This window comes from Sciurus carolinensis, chromosome 19 (genome assembly GCF_902686445.1).
Source record: "Sciurus carolinensis chromosome 19, mSciCar1.2, whole genome shotgun sequence".
Classification (NCBI taxonomy): domain Eukaryota; kingdom Metazoa; phylum Chordata; class Mammalia; order Rodentia; family Sciuridae; genus Sciurus; species Sciurus carolinensis.
In genome coordinates, this window is record NC_062231.1 from 19,504,018 (window position 1) to 19,524,431 (window position 20,414).

At 36.8% G+C, this 20,414-nt stretch overlaps 1 protein-coding gene across 1 annotated transcript in view; it reads right to left on the reverse strand.

Annotated features, from left to right (window-relative positions):
• Arl8b (ADP ribosylation factor like GTPase 8B) overlaps positions 1–20,414 on the reverse strand; it is a 44,468-nt gene that overhangs the window by 10,798 nt on the left and 13,256 nt on the right. The window contains exon 2 of the mRNA XM_047534745.1: positions 674–754. Coding sequence (XP_047390701.1) covers positions 674–754 — 81 coding nt within the window. The remainder of the gene's footprint in view (positions 1–673; positions 755–20,414) is intronic.

The window sequence follows — 20,414 nt, forward strand, 5'->3', positions numbered from 1 at the left end:
CTTGGTACTTACTTTCAAGAGGTTTCCAACTTAGCCAGAAACTGGTAAAATGTATAAAGAGTAAATTAGGACTAAATTAGGAGCTTCATCAGAAAAGCCACAGAATTTAATGAACAGATTCTGCAAACCACAAGAATTAGGCAAAACAGTCATTATGGTTCAGGTCATTTTTAGAAATAAACGTCCATGAAAGACTGAATCAAAGCATCAAAAGTAACCCCAACAAAAATACTAAAATATTATCTCTAATAATGGTCCAGGATTTAAGCCTATCAAATTCATTCTAAAAAGATAATCATGTTAAAGAACTTTTTCCTATTTTATAGTTTCAATTTTAGGCTTAGTAGTAAAGGAAGAAAAACTGAGTCATGGTATCTGCTGCCACAGATATACCGAATTATCATTATTATAAATAATTAATTTCCTTTTGATATCAAATATTATCTTTATTTCTTAGGAGTACCAAGATCCCAAATATCACTTCTTCTAACCCATATGCTAAGTTTTTATGGGCACTTAACATTTCAACTCTTACACATTCTCTATGAAGAAACAAAAATGATTACATGCCCATTCATTATGTAGTAACTGCAAAATACTCAAGTAAAACTGGAGAAACAGAAAATTCTTAGCTGTGTATGCTAACCATGGAGTATGTAAAGAAACGACTTACCTTTATTGTGACGTTACCTTTAGTCACTTTCCTCATGTTGAAGCCCACTGTGGGTATCATATCTTCACTGAATTGACCTGACTAAACAAACAAAACATTTGAAGTTAGATGAATCAGTATTTATAAAAACCCACAACACTGCAGTCTGGTAGCATCAACACTGCATTTGTACCCATTTTAGTAAATAACTCATCATTTTGTGGAGCTAACAAAGTACTTTGAGAAAATGTTCCTCATAGCCCCCATTCTTAAAGAAGTATATTACTTTGCTCATATAAAAACATATTCTTCCATTAAAAAGACACTTTGGAAACAAGGCATTTTACATTACAAAAACATACAAAAATTTATAAATTCTCCCACATATATTTTCCACAAAGAAAAACTTGTTTTTTATTTTCATTATTTAAATTATTTTGACAATAAGTGTTAACATTCACTGAGTAGTTTTTGAGTTTGTCTTATAATAACAAGGCTTATAAAATATTGTCATATAGCAGTTCTTCCTTTTATATAATCAACCGTTCTTTTTTGGCTTATATTCTTAATGTCATAACGCTAAAACTAAATATATATGTGTTTAAAACTAAATATATATGTGTTTAAAACTAAATACACACACACATATGTATATACACATATATATTTTTTTCTTTTTTCTTTCTTTTTTTTTTGGGGGGGGGCAGTGCTGGGGATTGAACTGAGGGCCTTATGCATGCTAGGTAAGCACTCTACCAACTAAGCTATATCCCTAGCCAAAACTAAATATTTTGTAATAGTATTCACATGATTTTTTCATATTTGAAATATTCATCAATTTGGAACTTATTATATACTTAAAGGAAGATTCTATTTCCAAATGACTAACCTATAATCATCCCACCATTAATTTAAAAATCCATCCTTTCATTTTGTAATACAGAAACTAGGTGCTTCATGTAAAAACTTAAGGATAAACTATATTATCCAATTTTCCAATTTACTTCTTGAATCTCTTGATATTTACCACTTCATTGTAAAATCACTATTGAACTCACTGATCTACTGATCAACCCTTGTAGTGTGTTTATAAATACTTTTCCTGGGTTCTTACAGGTTGATGTGAGTAATAGGTACCTATTTAGCACAACTAAGAGCAAGTGATTTGTTCTGAAGCCATTCCTAGGTATTAAAACATAATATTTCATGTTTTCCATTTGGGTGAGGCATGCATACCTACCTTATAAAAAAGGTACCTAAAGAAAAATGGACAATTTATGATAAACATTTTTACTAAATGTTTTGTTGAGGAAAACACTACTTTGCCCAACTAGTTAAGAATGATATGCTAAATACCATATACAGAAAGGTGGCAATTTCAAGTTTCATCAGTCTATTATTCCTGAGGAAACACTAAGTTTTAGCAGATCAAGAATTTAGAGCATTTTCAAATTGTCTTGATGCATCTCCCACTTTCCAAGTAAACTTTAGAAATTAATTATTTTAACCTATCAGCTGGAATTCTAAATGTATTAATTTAAGAAGAACAGTCCTTTATCAACTCTTAATATCTAACCATTATCTGGTCTCAGGCATATGGTTTCTCTACTAAGACATTCCAATCTTACACCTTTCAGAAAAGTACCAAAATTTGCATAATTTCTTACACATCTCTTGCCATATTCTTTCACAGCTACTGTGAAAGACATCTTAATGACCCATAGTAAATACTTATTTATGTATTTATATTCCAGCTGCTTTCACAAGTATTAATGAATTAACCTTTTTAGGTAAGTAGACTAAGATAAGAGTAATGAGTATCTCAACACCTGAATGGTAAAACAAATAAGACTAGTTTCGAGGACTGGTAAAATAAATATGACAATCTTTATTTTCAAGGCCCTAACACTAGTCAATTGTTTATGTACCTTAAGGTAGCCACACATGAATGCCTTCCATGAATGCAGGTCCTGAGCAAACCAAACTCCAATTGTATAAAACTCCAAAAGTTTGTTCATTCTTTATTTCTTTCCTATTCAGAGGTGTTTTGGATGAGTTCAGAAAAAATGTTAACAAAACTAATCACTACTTTCACTTATATTAGACATTAATTCTCAGAATTTTCATGAGTTCTATGTGAAAATCTAGTCATGATATCAAACCTAGATATATCAAAACTAATCATAAGAGAAGATATAGATATAGCCAAATAAGCACATGAAAACATGTTCAATGTCACTAATCATTTCGGAAAAACAAATTGAAACCACTTCCCACCCTTAAGATGGCTACTAAAAAAAATAAATAAATAAACAAAAGGGTGGGTGCAAGTGGCACATGCCTATAATCCCAGCATCTCAGGAGCCTGAGGCAGGAGGATCACAAGTTGTAAACCAGCCTCAGTAACTTACCAAGACCCTGTCTCAAAATCAAAAATAAAAAGGCCTGGGTATACAGCTCAGTCAGTGGTAGAGCACTCTAGCATGCAGGAGGCCCTGCTTTAATCCTGGGGTGGGGGGGGGATAGTTTAAATATACCAGAAGGTTCCCTGTGCACTCCCCATTCCTAGTTAACAAAATGTCACAAGAAGTAACTGCCCAAAAAGTATAAAGCAGAGACTGGCCAGAGGCACAGACCTTCAAACTACATGACTCTGAACAATTACATTTTCTCAGGGTCGTAAGTACCTGAGAAACTAGGTAATCTCCAGACCAAGACACTAGGTTATCTCCAGACCAAGACAGTTGCTCACAACCCACATTCCAGAACCGGTCATCTCTCAAGACAAACCACCATGGCACCAACCTGCCCGAGACTTGAGATGAGACACTTCCACAGAAGATTTGATAAAAACCTTCTTGCTCCTGGCAAGGTGGGCAGAGGCAGAGCCTCCTAACTCCCAACATGTAGGCTTGTCGCTAATGAAATCTTCCTCTCAAGGTCTCTCAAGTTATTGGCTCTCTTGGGTGGCAGCAGAACCAAACCTTTCACATTTAAAGTTACCAAGCCTCAGGTATTTCATTACAGTAATAGAACAGACTAAACCATAAGACCCAGCAATTCTGTTTCGGTACATATCCCAAAGAATTGAAAGCAGAGATTCAAAGATATTTTGTATACCCAAGTTTATAGCACCATTATTCACAACAGCCAAAAGAGGGTAGCAACCCAAATGTCTATGAGGAAAAATAAACAAAATGTGATACATACACTCCATAGAATATTATTTGGTCTTAAAAGGGAAAGAAATTCTGACACATGCTACAGCATGGATGACTCCAGTCTCTCTCTTTCTCTGTCTCTCTCTCTCTCTCTCTCTCTCACACACACACACACACACACACACACAAATAGTCAAACACTATCTGATTTCACTTACACAAGGTGCCTAAAAGGATCCAAATCCATAGAAACAGAAAGATTGGTGGGGGCTAGACATGTTCCTAGCACGCATCAAAACCTGAGTTCAATTCCAGCACCACAGAAAAAGAAACCACAATGAAGGTTCCCAAAAACTGGGGGAGAAGACACTGAGGAATTCCAATTTAGTGAGCACAGAGATTAAAAAACAAACTTCTAGAGAGAGACAGTGGTGATGGTTACACAACAACATAAGTGTACTTAATGCTATGGAACCGCACACCTAAAAATGGTCAAGGGGCCAGGTACCCAAGCACACGTCTGTAATCCCAGCAACTCAGGAAGCAAGAGGATGGCAAGTTCAAGGTTAGCTTGGGTAACTCAGCAAGACCTCTTCTCAAAACATAGTAAAAAGGGCCAGGAATGTAGGGCAGCGTTAGCAAAGTTGGTATTTTCTTATTTTACCACAATTAAAAAAAAAAAAAAAAAAAAGTCATGACAAAGGAAGAGGCAAATCACCACCATTTTATAGAAAAAACAAATAGATTTCCAAGTACCTTCGGGACAGTAACAATTTGTAACTGCAAACATCAATTACAATGCAGTATTCTGGGGTACTCATCTCTTTCTTCATTACTTCTCAAACAAATTACTGGCAGGTGCTAACAATAACTTTCCTAAATTTAGTTACTACTGATAATATGCAACAACTAAAAATTGGGTAATCAAGTACTTGAGTTTTTATTCCAAAATATCTTATATTCAATAAGATGTCCATAAATATCTGTTGAACAAAGTAACAATTCTTATGCTACACAGGAGGAAAACACTGGAACTCTTTCATCAATAAAGTACTTAAAGGGTTAGGGATGTAGCTCACTGGTGCAGCACATGCCTCATGGGCACAGGTTGGGCAAAATAAACCGGTGAAGAGACCATTCTCAAAGTAAGGGACTCAATAAGTCAAGTGACCCACTTTGAAATTCAGCTTCCATGTCACGAAGGAATTGGAACAGTATCTCCAAAGTCAATTCAGTTCTGGACATTAATGGTTTTATGTTGTATCAGAGGCCTTTCACTGAAAATACAGTTAAGCTATAGCAGTGGAAAAAGCAGTCAACTACACCATGCAGAACTTAGCTAAATTTACTAGAGATCTCAGAAGTGAGACAGATGTAAAAGTGTAAAAAAAACTTAAAAGGAAGAGAGAAACCAAGGTAAAGTCAACACCAGGAAAGCATAAGACAAAAGGCAATGAACCTATTTTAGTAAAAGAATTTCACCAAAGACAATCCAAAACCATCTGGATGGGGGAGGCACCTTTCTTTGTGTTTCAGCGTAGCAGAGATGTGCTGTGCTTTGACTGCGTATAAACTGTGGTTTCTGACCCTGCTGAGAATAGAATGAAATCCCAGCACATTTCAGTCTTTTAAAGTAGAATCATTCTAAATGGATAGGTTAGATTTTGCAATTATTCTTTTAAATGAACTAATTCAGAAAGCATGCTATTAACAACAACGTGGGAAAAGAAGTTTCTCTTTGACCTGTCCATCTACAGTAGCAATCAAATATAATAAACTTACAAAGACAGTGGAAAAATACTTTCTCTGATAAACAACTCATAGTTTTGTTCCTCCAAGAACTTGTTTAAGGTACTGGTTATCAAGCTGCTTTATAAAAATAGAATGAGATAGAGTACCACAAAAATTTCTATTAAATTTCTCCTTTTAGCCTGAAAAAAACTCCTTTTCATGTGCCAAGTACAGGGGTCGTATTTTGGGGGCGGGAGTTGTTTTGTTTTTTGGGTTTTTTAAAATTTTTAGTTGTCAATGGACCTTTATTTATTTACATGTGGTGCTGAGAATCAAACCCAGTGCCTCACACATGCTAGGCACTCAACCACTGAGCTACAATCCCAGCCCTTGCTGTTGTTGTTGTTTTTTAATGAAAATATTAATGTTATAAAAAAATAAAGGTTATAGAAGATTTCACAGAGAAGGAAGCTAGAGAGACACAACAACCAAATGAAGTATTTGACCCTAGACTGGATTCTATACCAGAGGGCAAAAAATGCTATAAAATCATGGGGTTCATCAACAAAACGTTAAGATAAAATCAGTGAGGTAGCAGGCAGGTATGGTATTGCACACCTGTAATCCCAGTGACTTGGGAGGCTGAGGCAAGAAGCCCGAACGTTCAAGGCCAGCCTCAGCAATTTATTAAAACCCTCAGCAACTTAGCAAGACCCTGTCTCAAATTCAAAGAAAATTAAAAATTAAAAAACAGCAAAATGTTGATAGTAGTTTGATTCTGGTAAAAGGCATATGGGTATTTCTCACAATGCTTTTATTCCCACAACTTTTCTATAAATTTGCAATAATTTTCTAATAAAACATTTTAAATAATTTTAAAAATAGGAATAATCAAACACCACCTTACTTTATATTATATCAAGTGCATATGGAATTAGAATACAGGGAAAACCTTTTTTAAAGACTTGATATAAAGAAAAGGTCTTGGCTTTAAAATTGCAATTATAATTTGTTTTCCTCTTAAAGATTATAAGCTCCTTTAACGTTTTAATATTTATAAACTAGAAAGTTAATTTTACACATTACATTTTCCAAAGACTAAGCTCCCCTTAGTTTTGGGGAAATCTTTAACATATTTTTACATATTTTCTTCTTCTTTACATTAGTTACAGTTACAAACACATACATCATATTCCAATGTGATATCCCCCCAAATGCACTTTTTTTTCTTTTTGCAGTACTGGAGATTGGACCCACGGGTGCTCTACCACTGAACACCACCAACAACTCCTTCTATTTTTTTTTTTTTTTTTTAGTTTGAGACAAGGTCCTGGTAAATTACTCAGGCTGGTCTCAAACTTGTGATCCTTCCCCAGTCTTCCAAGACACTGGGATCACAGGAATGTGCTACCACATCTGACTGTGCTTGTTGAGGAGCTAGAAAATATGTTCATGATCATTCAATAACATGATCATACTACAAAATTTCAAACATCATATTGCATTCATTTCTCTTAATTTCAGAACACAGTAGACAACTGTCCCTTAAATCCTTATAAGACAATGACCTATTCTCAGTTTTCTGAATAAATCTGGATTTACTACCAAATGCAGACATAATTTTCCCCCACAGAACACAGTTTTTAAAAGCATGTTAAAAAATTCATTTGGTGGGCTGGGGCTTGTGGCTCAGTGACAGAGGGCTTGCCTGGCACATGCAAGGCACTGGGTTTAATTCTCAGCACCACATATAAATAAAGTTCCACTGCCAACTTTAAAAAAATTTTTTTAAATTTATTTTTATTGCAAACAAATGGGATACATGTTGTTTCTGTTTGTACATGGAGTAACCGCATACCATTTGCATAATCATACATTTACATAGGGTAATGATATTTGATTCATTCTGTTATTTTTTCCTCCGCCCCACCCCTCCCACCCCTCTATACAGTCCCTCCTTCGTCCATTCTTGCTCCCCTCCCCATCCCCCATTATGTGTCATCATCTGCTTATCAGTGAGATCATTTGTCTTTTGGATTTTTGAGATTGGCTTATCTCACGTAACAGGATATTCTCCAATTTCTTCCATTTGCCTGCAAATGCCATAATTTTATTATTCTTTATAGCTGAGTAATATTCCATTGTATATATATGCCACAGTTTCTTTATCCATTCATCAATTGAAGGGCATCTAGGTTGGTTCCACAGTCTGGCTATTGTGAATTGAGCAGCTATGAACACTGATGTGGCTGTATCTCTGTAGTATGCTGATTTTAAGTCCTTCGGGTATAGGCCAAGGAGTGGGATAGCTGGGTCAAATGGTGATTCCATTCCAAGTTTTCTAAGGAATCTCCACACTGCTTTCCAGAGTGGCTGCACTAATTTCCAACCCCACCAGCAACATATGAGTGTACCTTTTTCTCCACATTCTCGCCAACACTTATTGTTGCTTGTATTCTTGATAATCGCCATTCTAACTGGGGTGAGATAAAATCTTAGGGTAGTTTTGATTTGCATTTCCCTTATTACTAGAGATGTGGAACATTTTTTCATATATCTGTTGACTGCTTGTAGATCTTCTTCTGTGAAGTTTCAGTTCATTTCCCTAGCCCATTTGTTGATTGGGTTATTCATATTCTTGGTGTAGAGTTTTTTGAGTTCTTTATAGATTCTGGATATTAGTGCTCTATCTGAAGTATGAGTGGCAAAGATTTTCTCCCACTCTGTAGGCTCTCTCTTCACATTGCTGATAGTTTCCTTTGCTGAGAGAAAGCTATTGAGTTTGAATCTGTCCCAGTTATTGATTCTTGCTTTTATTTCTTGTTGTATGGGAGTCCTGTTAAGGAAGTCTGATCCTAAGCCAACAAGTTGAAGATTTGGACCTACTTTTTCTTCTATAAGATGCAGGGTCTCTGGTCTGATTTCAAGGTCCTTGGTCCATTGTGAGTTGATTTTTGTGCAGGGTGAGAGATAGGGGTTTAGTTTCATTCTGTTGCATATGGATTTCCAGTTTTCCCAGCACCATTTGTTGAACAGACCATCTTTTCTCCATTGCATATTTTTGGCACCTTTGTCTAGTATGAGAAAATTGTATTTATTTGGGTTTGTGTCCATTTCCTCTATTCTGTACCATTGATCTACCTATTTTGGTGCCAATATTAAAAAAATTTTTTAATAAAATAATACAATAAAAAAATTCATTTGGACAGTTAAATCTTATCACAAACTAAAGTGCCTCAAAATTGTAATGGGCTGTTGTTTAAAGGAAGAATTCTCCTCCGTATTTACTTTAAATTAAGTAGCATGCAAAACTTTTAGATAACTTCTCATTCCTAAGGGTTATAAACCAATTAAAGTCTCTTTGGGTTTTATTGTTTTGTTTTGTTTGTGGTGGTGTTGTCTTGTTTTGGTACTGGGGATTGAACTCACGGACACTTTACCACCTAGTTACACCCCAGCCCTTTTACTTTTTGAGACAGGGTTTCACTTAGTTGCAGAGACTAATCTTGAACTTGCTAACCTCCTGCCTCAGTCTCCAAAGAGGCTGGGATTACAGGCCTGGCCCAGCAAGGCCTCCTTACTTTGAATGGCTCAAATTCAAAGTAATGAGAAAAACCATTACTTCAGATAAACCTACTCAGAAATGTACTCTCTAAAGCAAACCAAAACTTTCTGCAACAGTCATAACATTCCAAGATGATCTTTTAAAACTGGAATAATGTTCAATAATATGAATTCAACAACCATCATCTAACTTCAAAAAACACCAGCCAGAAAAGTAGTGAAGGCGATTTTAAATTCCTGCCACAGACAGCCCCCCTATGCAGACTATGGTCTGGATGTCCACTTCTCATGTAGTATACCAACGCAAACCAGTGGCAGTGGCTTCAAACGGGGCAAAATGAGTGATGGGTTCTCTCATCTGGGGGTTTCTGTACAAAGGAGAAGCAGCTAAACATGTTCATGCTAAACATCTATGAATTGTCACCTGGGTGATCTAAGGTAGGCAGGTCAATTTAAGACTGCCAGAGATGATCAGCAGCTAATCCACACCTCTACCTTTGTGTACCTGTGACAGCATACACAGATATTGAATCTGTGCCATTCTTAAGTATAAATACCTACTGCTCTTCATTCTATCCTCAGTGGCCTTATAAACCTATAAAGCTACTTTAATTCTCCCTTTATGTATTCACTTAGTCACTAACTCAGTTTTCAACAGAAGGACAAGAGAAATTTAGAAACAAACAAAAACACTGTTCAATATGTGCTATGTAAAACAAGGCAATCAGGTGATAACTGGGTGTCTAGTAAGTTCTCTCTGAAGTCACAACATTTAAGCCCTTAAAGATACTTTAAAATCATATGGACTGTATATAATGATAACGTACTATATATTTTAAAAAGCTAGCAGAATCTGGGTGCAGTGGCATACCCTGTAATCCCAGTGGCTCAGGAGGTTGAGGCAGGAGGATCTTGATTGAGTTCAAAAGCCTCAGCAATTTAGCAAGACCCTAAGCAACTTAGCAAGATTCTGTCTCTAAATAAAATATAAAAATGGCTAGGGATGTGGCTCAATGATTAAGTATGCCTGGGTTCCATCCCTTGTGCCCCCCCCAAACAAAAAAAGCTACAAGAGTTTGAATGTTTTCACCATAGAGAAACAATAAATGAAGAGTCAGGTTTACCCTAATTTAAACATTACAAAATGCATACATGTATTCAAACATGAAATATTACTTAAATACAAATACTTTTTATGTAATTTATTATATATAATACATATAATATTTATCAGTTTAAAATAATTTTTAAAAGGAAATTTAAAACCGGACAAGACAATGCCAACAGAACACCTACCTGCCTATTGTGCTGCTTAAAAATGAGTCAGGGTATCTAAGTATCTGCTCAGCTATGTCACTAACAGAGAATTCTAACAAATCTTCTAAGAATGCAAGGGTGTTCTTTCTCCTCTTCCTCCTGGCTGCCTCTCTTAAGTTCCTACAAACAGTTAATCTTCAACACCTCAAATGTTTACTGTTCTCTTCCCTCAGCTTTTCTTCTCCTTCTTCTTATACTGAGGATTAAACCCGCAGACACTTTACCAAAGTCACATCCCTTTTATTTTGAGAAAGGGTCTTGCTAAATAGGACTGGCCAAAAACTTGTGATGCTTCTGTCTCAGCAACCCACACAGCTGGGATTACAGGCGTGCGCAACCATACCCACACCTCTGCTTTTCTTCTTTCCCAAGTCACCAGAGAAAGAAATCTCTGCTCCCGAACATCTGGCCTTTAACACAACAGTGCATTCCTTTCATCTATGAGACAAAATGACCCACTCAAAACTGCTGTAATATTTAACTCTTAACTGCTATGTTGTCCCACACAAACCACTTAAGCACTGCTTCTCTGCAAAATCAAAGGGAACTCTTGATACACTTCTGATCTGAGGGTCACTCCTAAAACCTAAGGATTCCAGAAAGCAAGTCTTCGTGTTTTAGCCTTAAAAATGTGAGGTGTTTTGTTGTTTTTTTACAGTACCAGGATTAAACCCAGGAGTGCACTACTACTGAGCTACATTCCCAGTCCCTTTTATATTATTTGAAGACAAAGTCTTGCTAAACCGCCCAAGCTGGCCTCAAACTTTCACCCTCCTGCCTCAGTGTCCCGAGTCTGGGATTACAGGCATGTACAAGGCTGCTGTGCTTTTTTGATGTTATGTTTATGGTCATTTAACGAGTAATTAGGTTTGCATTGGAAAACAGGGGCTGGATGGTTTACTTTTCTAGTGCTAAGTTTTATTTATAATGTCAGGATATAGAACATTCCAAATAGCAGCAATGTGGATCTCAAATATTTCTTTTTTAATAGGGCAATTAAAACTGAGTGAAAAATTCACTGTGTTTTCTTTAGCATTTGGCTATGAAAAATAAATACATCAACCAGGCATGGTGGTGCACACCTGTAATCCCAATGACTTGACACTGAGGCAGGAAGATCACAAACCGAAAGCCAAACTCACCAACTTAGTCAGACACCACACACATACAACACACACACACACACACACAAAATCAAGTTTTTGAAAAATGAATATACCAGACAAGAATTCTCTAGATAACAACTTTTTTATGAAACATAAATGTAAGCCAGGCATGATGGTGCACAACTGTAATCCCAGCAACTCATGAAGTTAATGCAGGAGGACGACTGCCTCAGCAACTTAATGAGGCCCTAAGCAACTTACTGAAAACCTGTCTTAAAAAATAAAAAAGGCTGGGGATGTGACTCAATGGTAAAGCACCTCTGGGTTCAACCCCAATTTCCAGGGGAAAAAGAAAAGGACAGTAGCTGGGGAGGTAGCTCAGTGACAGAGCACTTGCCTAGCATGTGTGAGGCCCTGGGTCTGATCCCTGGCACTGCAAAAATAAAACAAAACAAAACATAATGGAATAGTAACTCTCCAACTAATTAAATTCTTTACTGTCAATCAAGTTCTGACTCATTTGAAACAACTAATTAATACTAACTGCCTGCTAATATCAACGGAACTACTTTGCAGTAACCTCCTTTACAAAGGCAACTCTTGAGGATTAAAATGTTCTTCAAAACACAGTTTCAATTAGAAGTCTGAAGAATCTCATTCTTGCTACTTCTACTCCTGAAGAACATTCATTTCAAAAGGTCTCAAACGACTATTTCCTATATTCACTATACCTTTCTTTAACAGCACCCTAATAATGATTCTACTAAATCCATACCACAAAACCTGAAGCAAATTTTAACTTGGTGGTCTGTGAATTAATTTACATGAGAAGATTTTTTGTCTTAAAACAAAAAATTTCAGAAAAAAAAAAAAAGGGCTGGGTATGTAGGTTAGTGGTAAAGTGGGTTCATCCCCAATAAAGAAAAAAAAAAAAACCTTAAAGTAAGAAATCTTAGTGCTAGAGAGTTCTAGCAAATACAGTACTGGTTACCCTGTCAATCACTGAAGTATACAGACATATTTCCCACGCACATTAAAGGTTCACTATAATCTTTACTAAACATCTGTATCTTTACATGCTTAAAAAAATGCTGTTGAGATTTAGGCTGCAGCAGGTTCTAAAGTCAGAAGCATGGGTATCAGGGGAGTTAGCAATTCAGGTTCACATTTTAAGGTCTAAATTTTATTCTACTAGTTGGTCTCTAACGTTTGCTGATTTTACTTTTCTTTCTAACAAATATTTCCAGTGATACAGCACTTGCCTAGCATATAGTAGGCCTTGCATGCAACATCCAGCACCACAAAAAAAAAAAAAAAAAAACCACTTTTAAAGTAACTTGATTTAAAAATGTCTTTCCCTCCTGAGGAGAACTGAGAATTTAGGGTAGTATTAAGTAGACTTATTTTCACTGTATGACTTTCTATATATGCATATGCTACCTGTCCAAAAAATAAAATATTAAAAAAAGAAAGTCTCCTTTCAAATCCCTTCCTAGACTTCTATTAGTGAACTTAAAAAGAGGAATTCCTAGAATAACCCCAATGATCCAAATTAGCAAAATATGTAACATAAATTCTCTTATCCTAAGAGAAACAAAGAACCCCCTATGGAAAGGCTTCAGCATGAACTACAAATTTTTAACCTACAAACAGTAAAGTGAATTTCATATTCATTAAAACAAAATTTTTAAAAGTTTAGTCTTTATCAAGACCTATTAAAGTAAGGTAGAATCAGAATAATAAAACTTTGCCCATTCTAAAAATGTAAAGTCAAATATATAACCATTTCGGCATACTATTCATTTATTTGTTTTTGATTCTGGGATTGAACCCACTTACCAACTGAGCCTTTATATTTTTTATTTTGAGATAGGGCCTCACTAAGTTGCTGAGGCTGGCCTCAAATTGCGACCCTCCTGTATCAGCTCCCCAAACTGCTGGGATCACAGGTGTGATCCACCACACCCACACCACTTTAGTACACAGTTCTGGTAACCGTGGAATTACTCTGAGAGGTCTCATTCATCTCTCAGGTAAAAGACACGAAGTGTCTACCTGTAATCCCAGCTACTCAGGAGGCTGAGGCAGGAGGATTTCAAGTTCAAAGAAAGCCAAACTGGACAACTCAGTGAATCTGCTCAAAAAGAATAAAAGAAAGGGGCTAGAGATGTAGCTCAGTGGTACAGTGATTACTTAGCATGTGCAAGGCCCTGGGTATACCCCTGTACAGCAGAAAGAAAAAGAGAAGTCAGGAAATGAGCAAAACAAATCTAAACCAAGCAGAAGGAAACAATAAATGTAGGAATTGGTAATACTGAAAACAGAAAAACAATGGAAGCAAATAAATGAAAACAAAAACTTTTTCTCTAAAAAGAGAAATAAAATGGATGAACTGACAATGGAAAGCAGGAGATGAAAACTGTCAGTACCAACAACCAAAAAAGGGCATTACTATAGACCCACAGACATTAAAGAGATAATAAGGAAACCCTATAAATGTTATGCTCAGAAATTCAACAAGTTCAAAGAAACAGACCTATTTCTTTAAAGTCACAACCTTCCAAACCTCCCCAGAAAAGAAAACTTGAATAGCTCTCTTCTTATTAAAGAAATGAACTTATTAGCAATCTCAACTCTTCTTAAAAAGAAATCAGCCCAGGTGGTTTCCTTGGAGAATTCTACTGAATATATATAAACAAGAAATCACATGAATTCTACATAAACCTTTCCCCAAAACAGGAAGAGGCAGGAACATTTCCCAACTCATATTATGAGTCCAGCATTATCCTGCTACCAAAAAGCAGTTCACATATTCAGACAAGATTGCACGTTTAGGGTGGTATGGGCAGGTTCACAATATTCAGTAGAATGATCCATGGTCCTAAAACATATACAAAGATACAACCTAGTAAGAGCAGCAAGAGGGATAACATGAAGCTAGAGTATTCAAGTCAACTCATGGTAAACTTCCATAAACGGAATGGATTTTCGTGATAGATCAACAGTCCCTGAATGAGAGTTATCTGGGCTGGTGATGTAGCTCAGCAAAAGAACACTTGTCTAGCACAACTGAGGCCCTGGGTATGTATGATTCCCAGAATTAGAAAGAGAGGGAGAAGAGGAGAGAAAGAAAACTCTCTACACTGTCATTGTCACAAAATGTTGGTGGGGCACTGGAATGCACTAACCTCCCACCAGGAGGTTACTAGGGGTAAAACATTAGCTCTCAGAACCATTATTCCAGCCTAGAATTTTCAGGATATGAGAAATCACAGCTCCACATATACAACTGCTTCCCTCAGAGTATCATTTCCCTTTTGATCGTACTTCTGATTCCATTTTCTGTTGTTGTTTGGGCTTTTGTTTTTGTTGTTTGTGATACTCGTGAGAACCCGGGGCCTTACATATGCTAGGCAAGCAATCTACCACTAAGCTACATCTCCAGTCCTTTTTAAATTTTATTTTCAAATGGGATCTTGATAAATTGCTCAGTCTGGCTTGGAACAGAGCTCCTTCAGCCTCAGGCTTCTGAATAGCTCAGGTTACAGACACAAAAACTGGAAACCTGCTCCAACATTCACTAAATAAAGAATTAAGGACAATATTAATGCATTGGAATTTAGCCCTCCACCTTCCAGGAGTTCATTCTTTTTTAAATTTTTTAAAGTTGTTCATGGACCTTTATTTTATTTATTTATATGTGGTGCTTAGAATCAAAACCAGTGCCTCACAAGCTAGGCAAGTGCTCTACCACAGAGCAACAACTCCAGCCCCACTCCCCAGAGGGAGTTCATTCTTGATGAACTAATAAGAAAGCACTACTTTTTAAAATGGCCACATAGGTGCTGAGGATCTAATTCAGTGCCTCCTGCATGGTAGGCGGGCATAATACCACTGAGCAACAATCCCAGTCCATCAATTCATTTTTGTTGTTTGTGTGTGTGGTACTGGCAATTGAACCCAGAGTCTTGCCAATGCTACTGACCTACATTCCCAGTCCCTTTTGTATTATTTTGAGACAGAAGCTCCTTTACTTGCCTACACTGGCCTTGAAATTTGTGATCCTCCTGCTTTAGCCTCCTAAGTAGCTGAGATTTCAGGCTTGTGCCATCATGCTTAGTTTGGTAACTTTATTTTTAATTTTTTGAGGAACCTCTATACTATTCCATTGGTACAATGGTGGGGTGGCTCCTGTACCATTTTACATTCCCATCAACAGTGCACAAAGATTCAAAAATTTCCATATCCTTTCCATCTTACTTTTTAAAAAAATTCTATTCCTTTTTAAAATAATTTTTAAGATGTAGATGGACATAATACCTTTATTTTATTTATTTTTATGTGGTGCTGAGGATCGAACCCAGTGCCTCACAGGTGTGAGGCAAGCACTCTACCACTGAACTACAACCCCAGCTCATAACTTTGTTTTTTAAAAACACTATTTTATTATTGAGACTGGGTCTCACTAAACGGCTGAGACTGGCCTTAAGTTTGCAATCCTTCTGCCTTAGCCTTCTCAGTTGCTGGGATTACAGACATGTGTGACACCATGCCTGGTTTACTTTGTTTTTCTGATAGTAACTACCTTAAAGAGTGTGAGGTGGTATCTCGTGATTTTGATTTGCCTTCCTCCTAGATATGGAAAATGAAAAAATCCCAAAGATAATGTGGCCTGGGAAAAGGTAGTGAAAAAGAAGGCCATGCCCTGACAGCCTTCATTTCCCAAGACAGATGTTTTCCAGGTGCTGGCTGCAGTTGGGGAGGAGGGGTTTTAACACCCCTAAAGTAACAGTCTCTAGGAGGTGCTAATCTCCTCCAAAGTAAATCCTCTCCAGACACTGCCCACAGACCCCTGACCCCCAAGACCCCCCAAAATTCAAATTCCAGAGTGCCTAAGGAAACTGATATGTTCACTAGACCACCCTTCAAAATAACTTATATAAATCCAGTCCCTTTCTTTGTACAGTGGCCATTTTCCACCAGGAAAGTGGGTCCACTGGTGCCATTCCATTTCTGTATCCCCTGTTTTGGTGTGAAACTTTGTTCCTGAATAAACAGCTGAGATGATTCATGAAAATTAAAAAAAAAAAAAAAAAAAAAAGGCCACATAGTCCCCAAAGTGAGGAATACAAACCAACCATATCTCGCCTACGAAGAGGCTATACTAACCATCACTACCACTGAAAGAACATAACTAGAAAGACCACTGGGAGTCCTTCAAGTCTTAAATCACATAGTGCCCTAATTTCTTTGAGACAGGACAACTGCAGAATTGAACTGACTCATTCACAATTCCCAGGTCCAATATCATCCATTAACTACTTCTGCTTCCTGTTCAGCTCTATTTCTTCAAGGGAAATTATACAGGAGTTGTTCTGAGTTGCGAAGAAATTTAACTGGTGACAAGCACTTTATAAATATTCTAAGTCTGCCTCATTCTACTTGCAGGAAAATAAACTTCACTGCTTACTGAAACTGCAATATCCATTAGTGGCTACTTATGTCTGCAATTAAAGGAATGTCAGACACATTACTGAGAAGTTACCCAGAAACAGTCTCCTAGGTTACAATTTAACCCATAATTCCTACTGACACTCAGAATCTTTAAAAACTAAAATAAGTTACTTGGAAGGCTGAGGCAAGAAGACTGTGAGTTCAAGGCCAACCTAGGCAATACATCAAGACCCTATTCCCCCCACCTCCAAAGTAGAGAGATCAGAAAAATATAAAGTTGAAGTTAAAGTAAGCATATTATGAACCAATATTATTAAAAAAAAAAAAATCAGGCTGAGGTCATAACTGAGTAGTAAGAGTAATTGATTACCTAACATACATGAGGACTCTGGGTTCAATCCAGTACCACATTTTAAAAAACAAAAAAGAATGAAAAATCGTCCAAATGTGACCAAGAATTACAGTATATCATGCCAGATAACAGGACCTGCATGATCCCTTGTCAGTTCTCTTTTTTCTACATGATAGATAAACGAAGTCACTAAAATCCTACTATCTCTATCTTTATCTATATGTATCTATAGATATTTATGTATATATCATAAAATAAGTAGGCAATCCCTTCCTTTAAGGACTAACACAGGCATTCTTTTTTTTTCAATCTAGGGGTGCTTAACCACTAAGCCACGTCTCCAGTTTTTTTTGGTTTTGTTTTTGTTTTTGCGACAGGATCTCACTAAATTTCTTAGGGCCTCACTAAGTTGCCCAGGCTGATTCTGAACTTGCGATCCTCCTGTCTCAGTCTCCTGAGATGCTGGAATTACAGGCGTGCACCACCACACCAGGCCAGCACACATATTCTTGACACCAAGAATGTAAAAGAAACAAGAAAATGTTGATAAACATTATTTTGCCCGTCAGACTCTCAGGTTTGCTCATGGAGAAGCAAACCATGGCACTTTTACCAAGATACATTAAAACCTGGATTTGGTTGGACACAGTGGGGCACACCTGTTATCCCAGCCACTAGGGAGGCTGAGGCCGGCAGATTCCAAGTTCAGGGTCAGCCTTAGTTAACTTAGTAAGACCCTCCTCAGCAACTTATTGAAACCCTGTCTCAAAATTGAAAAATAAAAAGGACTGGGGATGTACTCCAGTGGTAAAGGACCCACAGGGTTCAAGTCCCAGTAACAAAAACAAACAAATAAAAACAAGCCACTCGAGATTTTAACTGATTAATCCTTTATTGCCTACTTTTAAATTTTTTTTTGGCCTTTTGAATTTATAATGGTATCTCCTCCACTAATAGTATCATATGAGTTAAGCACTGTTTTCTCCCCACTGTAAAAATTATTAGTAACATCATTTATTTTTAAAATATCAGTTCCTAATTTGCCAAGAATATTCTCAACTAAAAAGCATCAAACCTTTGGCTATCTCTTTGCTTATATTTCATTAAGACATCTCTGCATCCAGTTTCTCTGGCAGTATGTGACATGTCCACAGAAAAAGCCATGGACTGAATACATTCCCTTTCAACACTCTTTTTCACTGTCTAGCTCTCTCTGGTGTCCCTAAAGAAACACTAAGCACTATAACACCACTCCATTAGCCCAGTCCATGTTATCAGCATTGTTTCACAATGAAACTCAGCTCTTAAATAAAATACTGAGTCATCGCACACTGCTCAGGTTGCAAATTGCAGTGTCTTCTAGATACTAACATTATTTATTCAGTAGCTGTCTATAATCCCACTTACTACCATTAGGGTGGGAGACAGGCAGGGAATTACAAACGCAGAAGGAAGGTGGGGTAACTGATATCTTCCAGTTACACATGATTTCTGTATGAAGAATACATCACTGTTACTAGCTAGGATACCAATCACTGGCTAACTCCATTAATAAATATAACAGTGATGACAATAGCAGCACACTATTCACTTTCTGGCCTCATTTTACAGAAAAGGAAATTTGACATCAAGGTCAAAAACAAAGCTAAGTAGGGGCAAAATGGAATTTAACCCAAAGCTAAACTTAAAAGCCCTAAAGTTACTTTCTACTTAAGTATAATGCCTCAGGCATTTGAGGCTTATCTGCAGACAGATAAGCAAGAGTCTACTTGTACAGAAGTATGAAGTCAATGTTAGGTGAACAACAACAACAAAAAAAAAACTCAATGGTCAATGGAGAGATTGTAAATAGATAACTGCTAGTTTTCTACTTTGAATAGTAAAAAAAAAAATTCAACTTGGAGCAAGCAGAAACTCTTCTACCAAATCCAAACTTATTAACAAGAAGACAAACCAGACTAATAAATTTTTCAGCTGGATATCCCTAATATCCTAGCACATCTATAGTGGGTTTTGGGAAAGGACTATTATTTTAGTTTCTCCCTTTTTCAGATTGACAGAAGACTTTCAAGAATCAGACATTGAACTGAGCCAGACATGGTGGCACAAATCTGTAATCTCAGCTATTCAGGAGGCTTAAGTAGGAGGATGGCAAGCTCAGAGGCCAGCTTTGGCAACTTAGTGAGACTGTGTCACAGTAATAAAAAGGATCAATCCAATCCAGTGGTAAAGCACCCCTGATTCAAACCCCATTAAAAAAAAAAAAAAACCTGAGCTATTAATTTAGAATACTAAGAATAATAAATGCTGGTAAGGATATGAGGGAAAAGAAATGCTCATACACTACTGGCTGGATTGTAAGTTAGTACAACCAATCAGTACAGAAGTTCTTCAAAAGACTAGGAATGGAAACACATGATCCAGTTACACCACTCCTCAGTATTTATTGTATTTATCGTAAAGAATTGAAGTCAGTATACTACAGTGATAAATGCATACTATACTGATAAATGCATACCCATACTTACAGAAACATAATTCACAACAACCAAGTCTATGAAACTGACCTAGGTGTCCATAAATAGATAAATGGATAAATAAAGAAAACGTGGTATACACACAATGGTGTTTTACTCAGCCATAAAGAAAAATGAAATTATGGCATCTGCAGGAAAAAGGAGTTGTACAATATCATGCTAAATGAGATAAGCCAGACTCAGAAAAGTCAAGGGTCCTATGCAAAAGCTAGAGAGAGGGGAAAAAATGGAAATAAAAAGGACCTTATGAAAATAGAAGTGAGACCAGTAGAGAAAGGTTGTGAGGGGAAGGGAACGCACAGGGGCAAGGAAGAGACCAAATGATGCTGTGTGTATATGAATATATCACAATGAATTCCACTATTATGTATAATTAGAATGTGTCAATTAAAAATTAATAATTTTAAACAGTCAAACACACTGGCACACACCTGTAATCTCACCTACTCAGGAGGCTGAGGCAGGATGATGGTAAATTCCAAGCCAGCATGAGAAAGTTAGCAAGACCCTGTATCAAAATAAAATTAAAGAGGCTAGGGA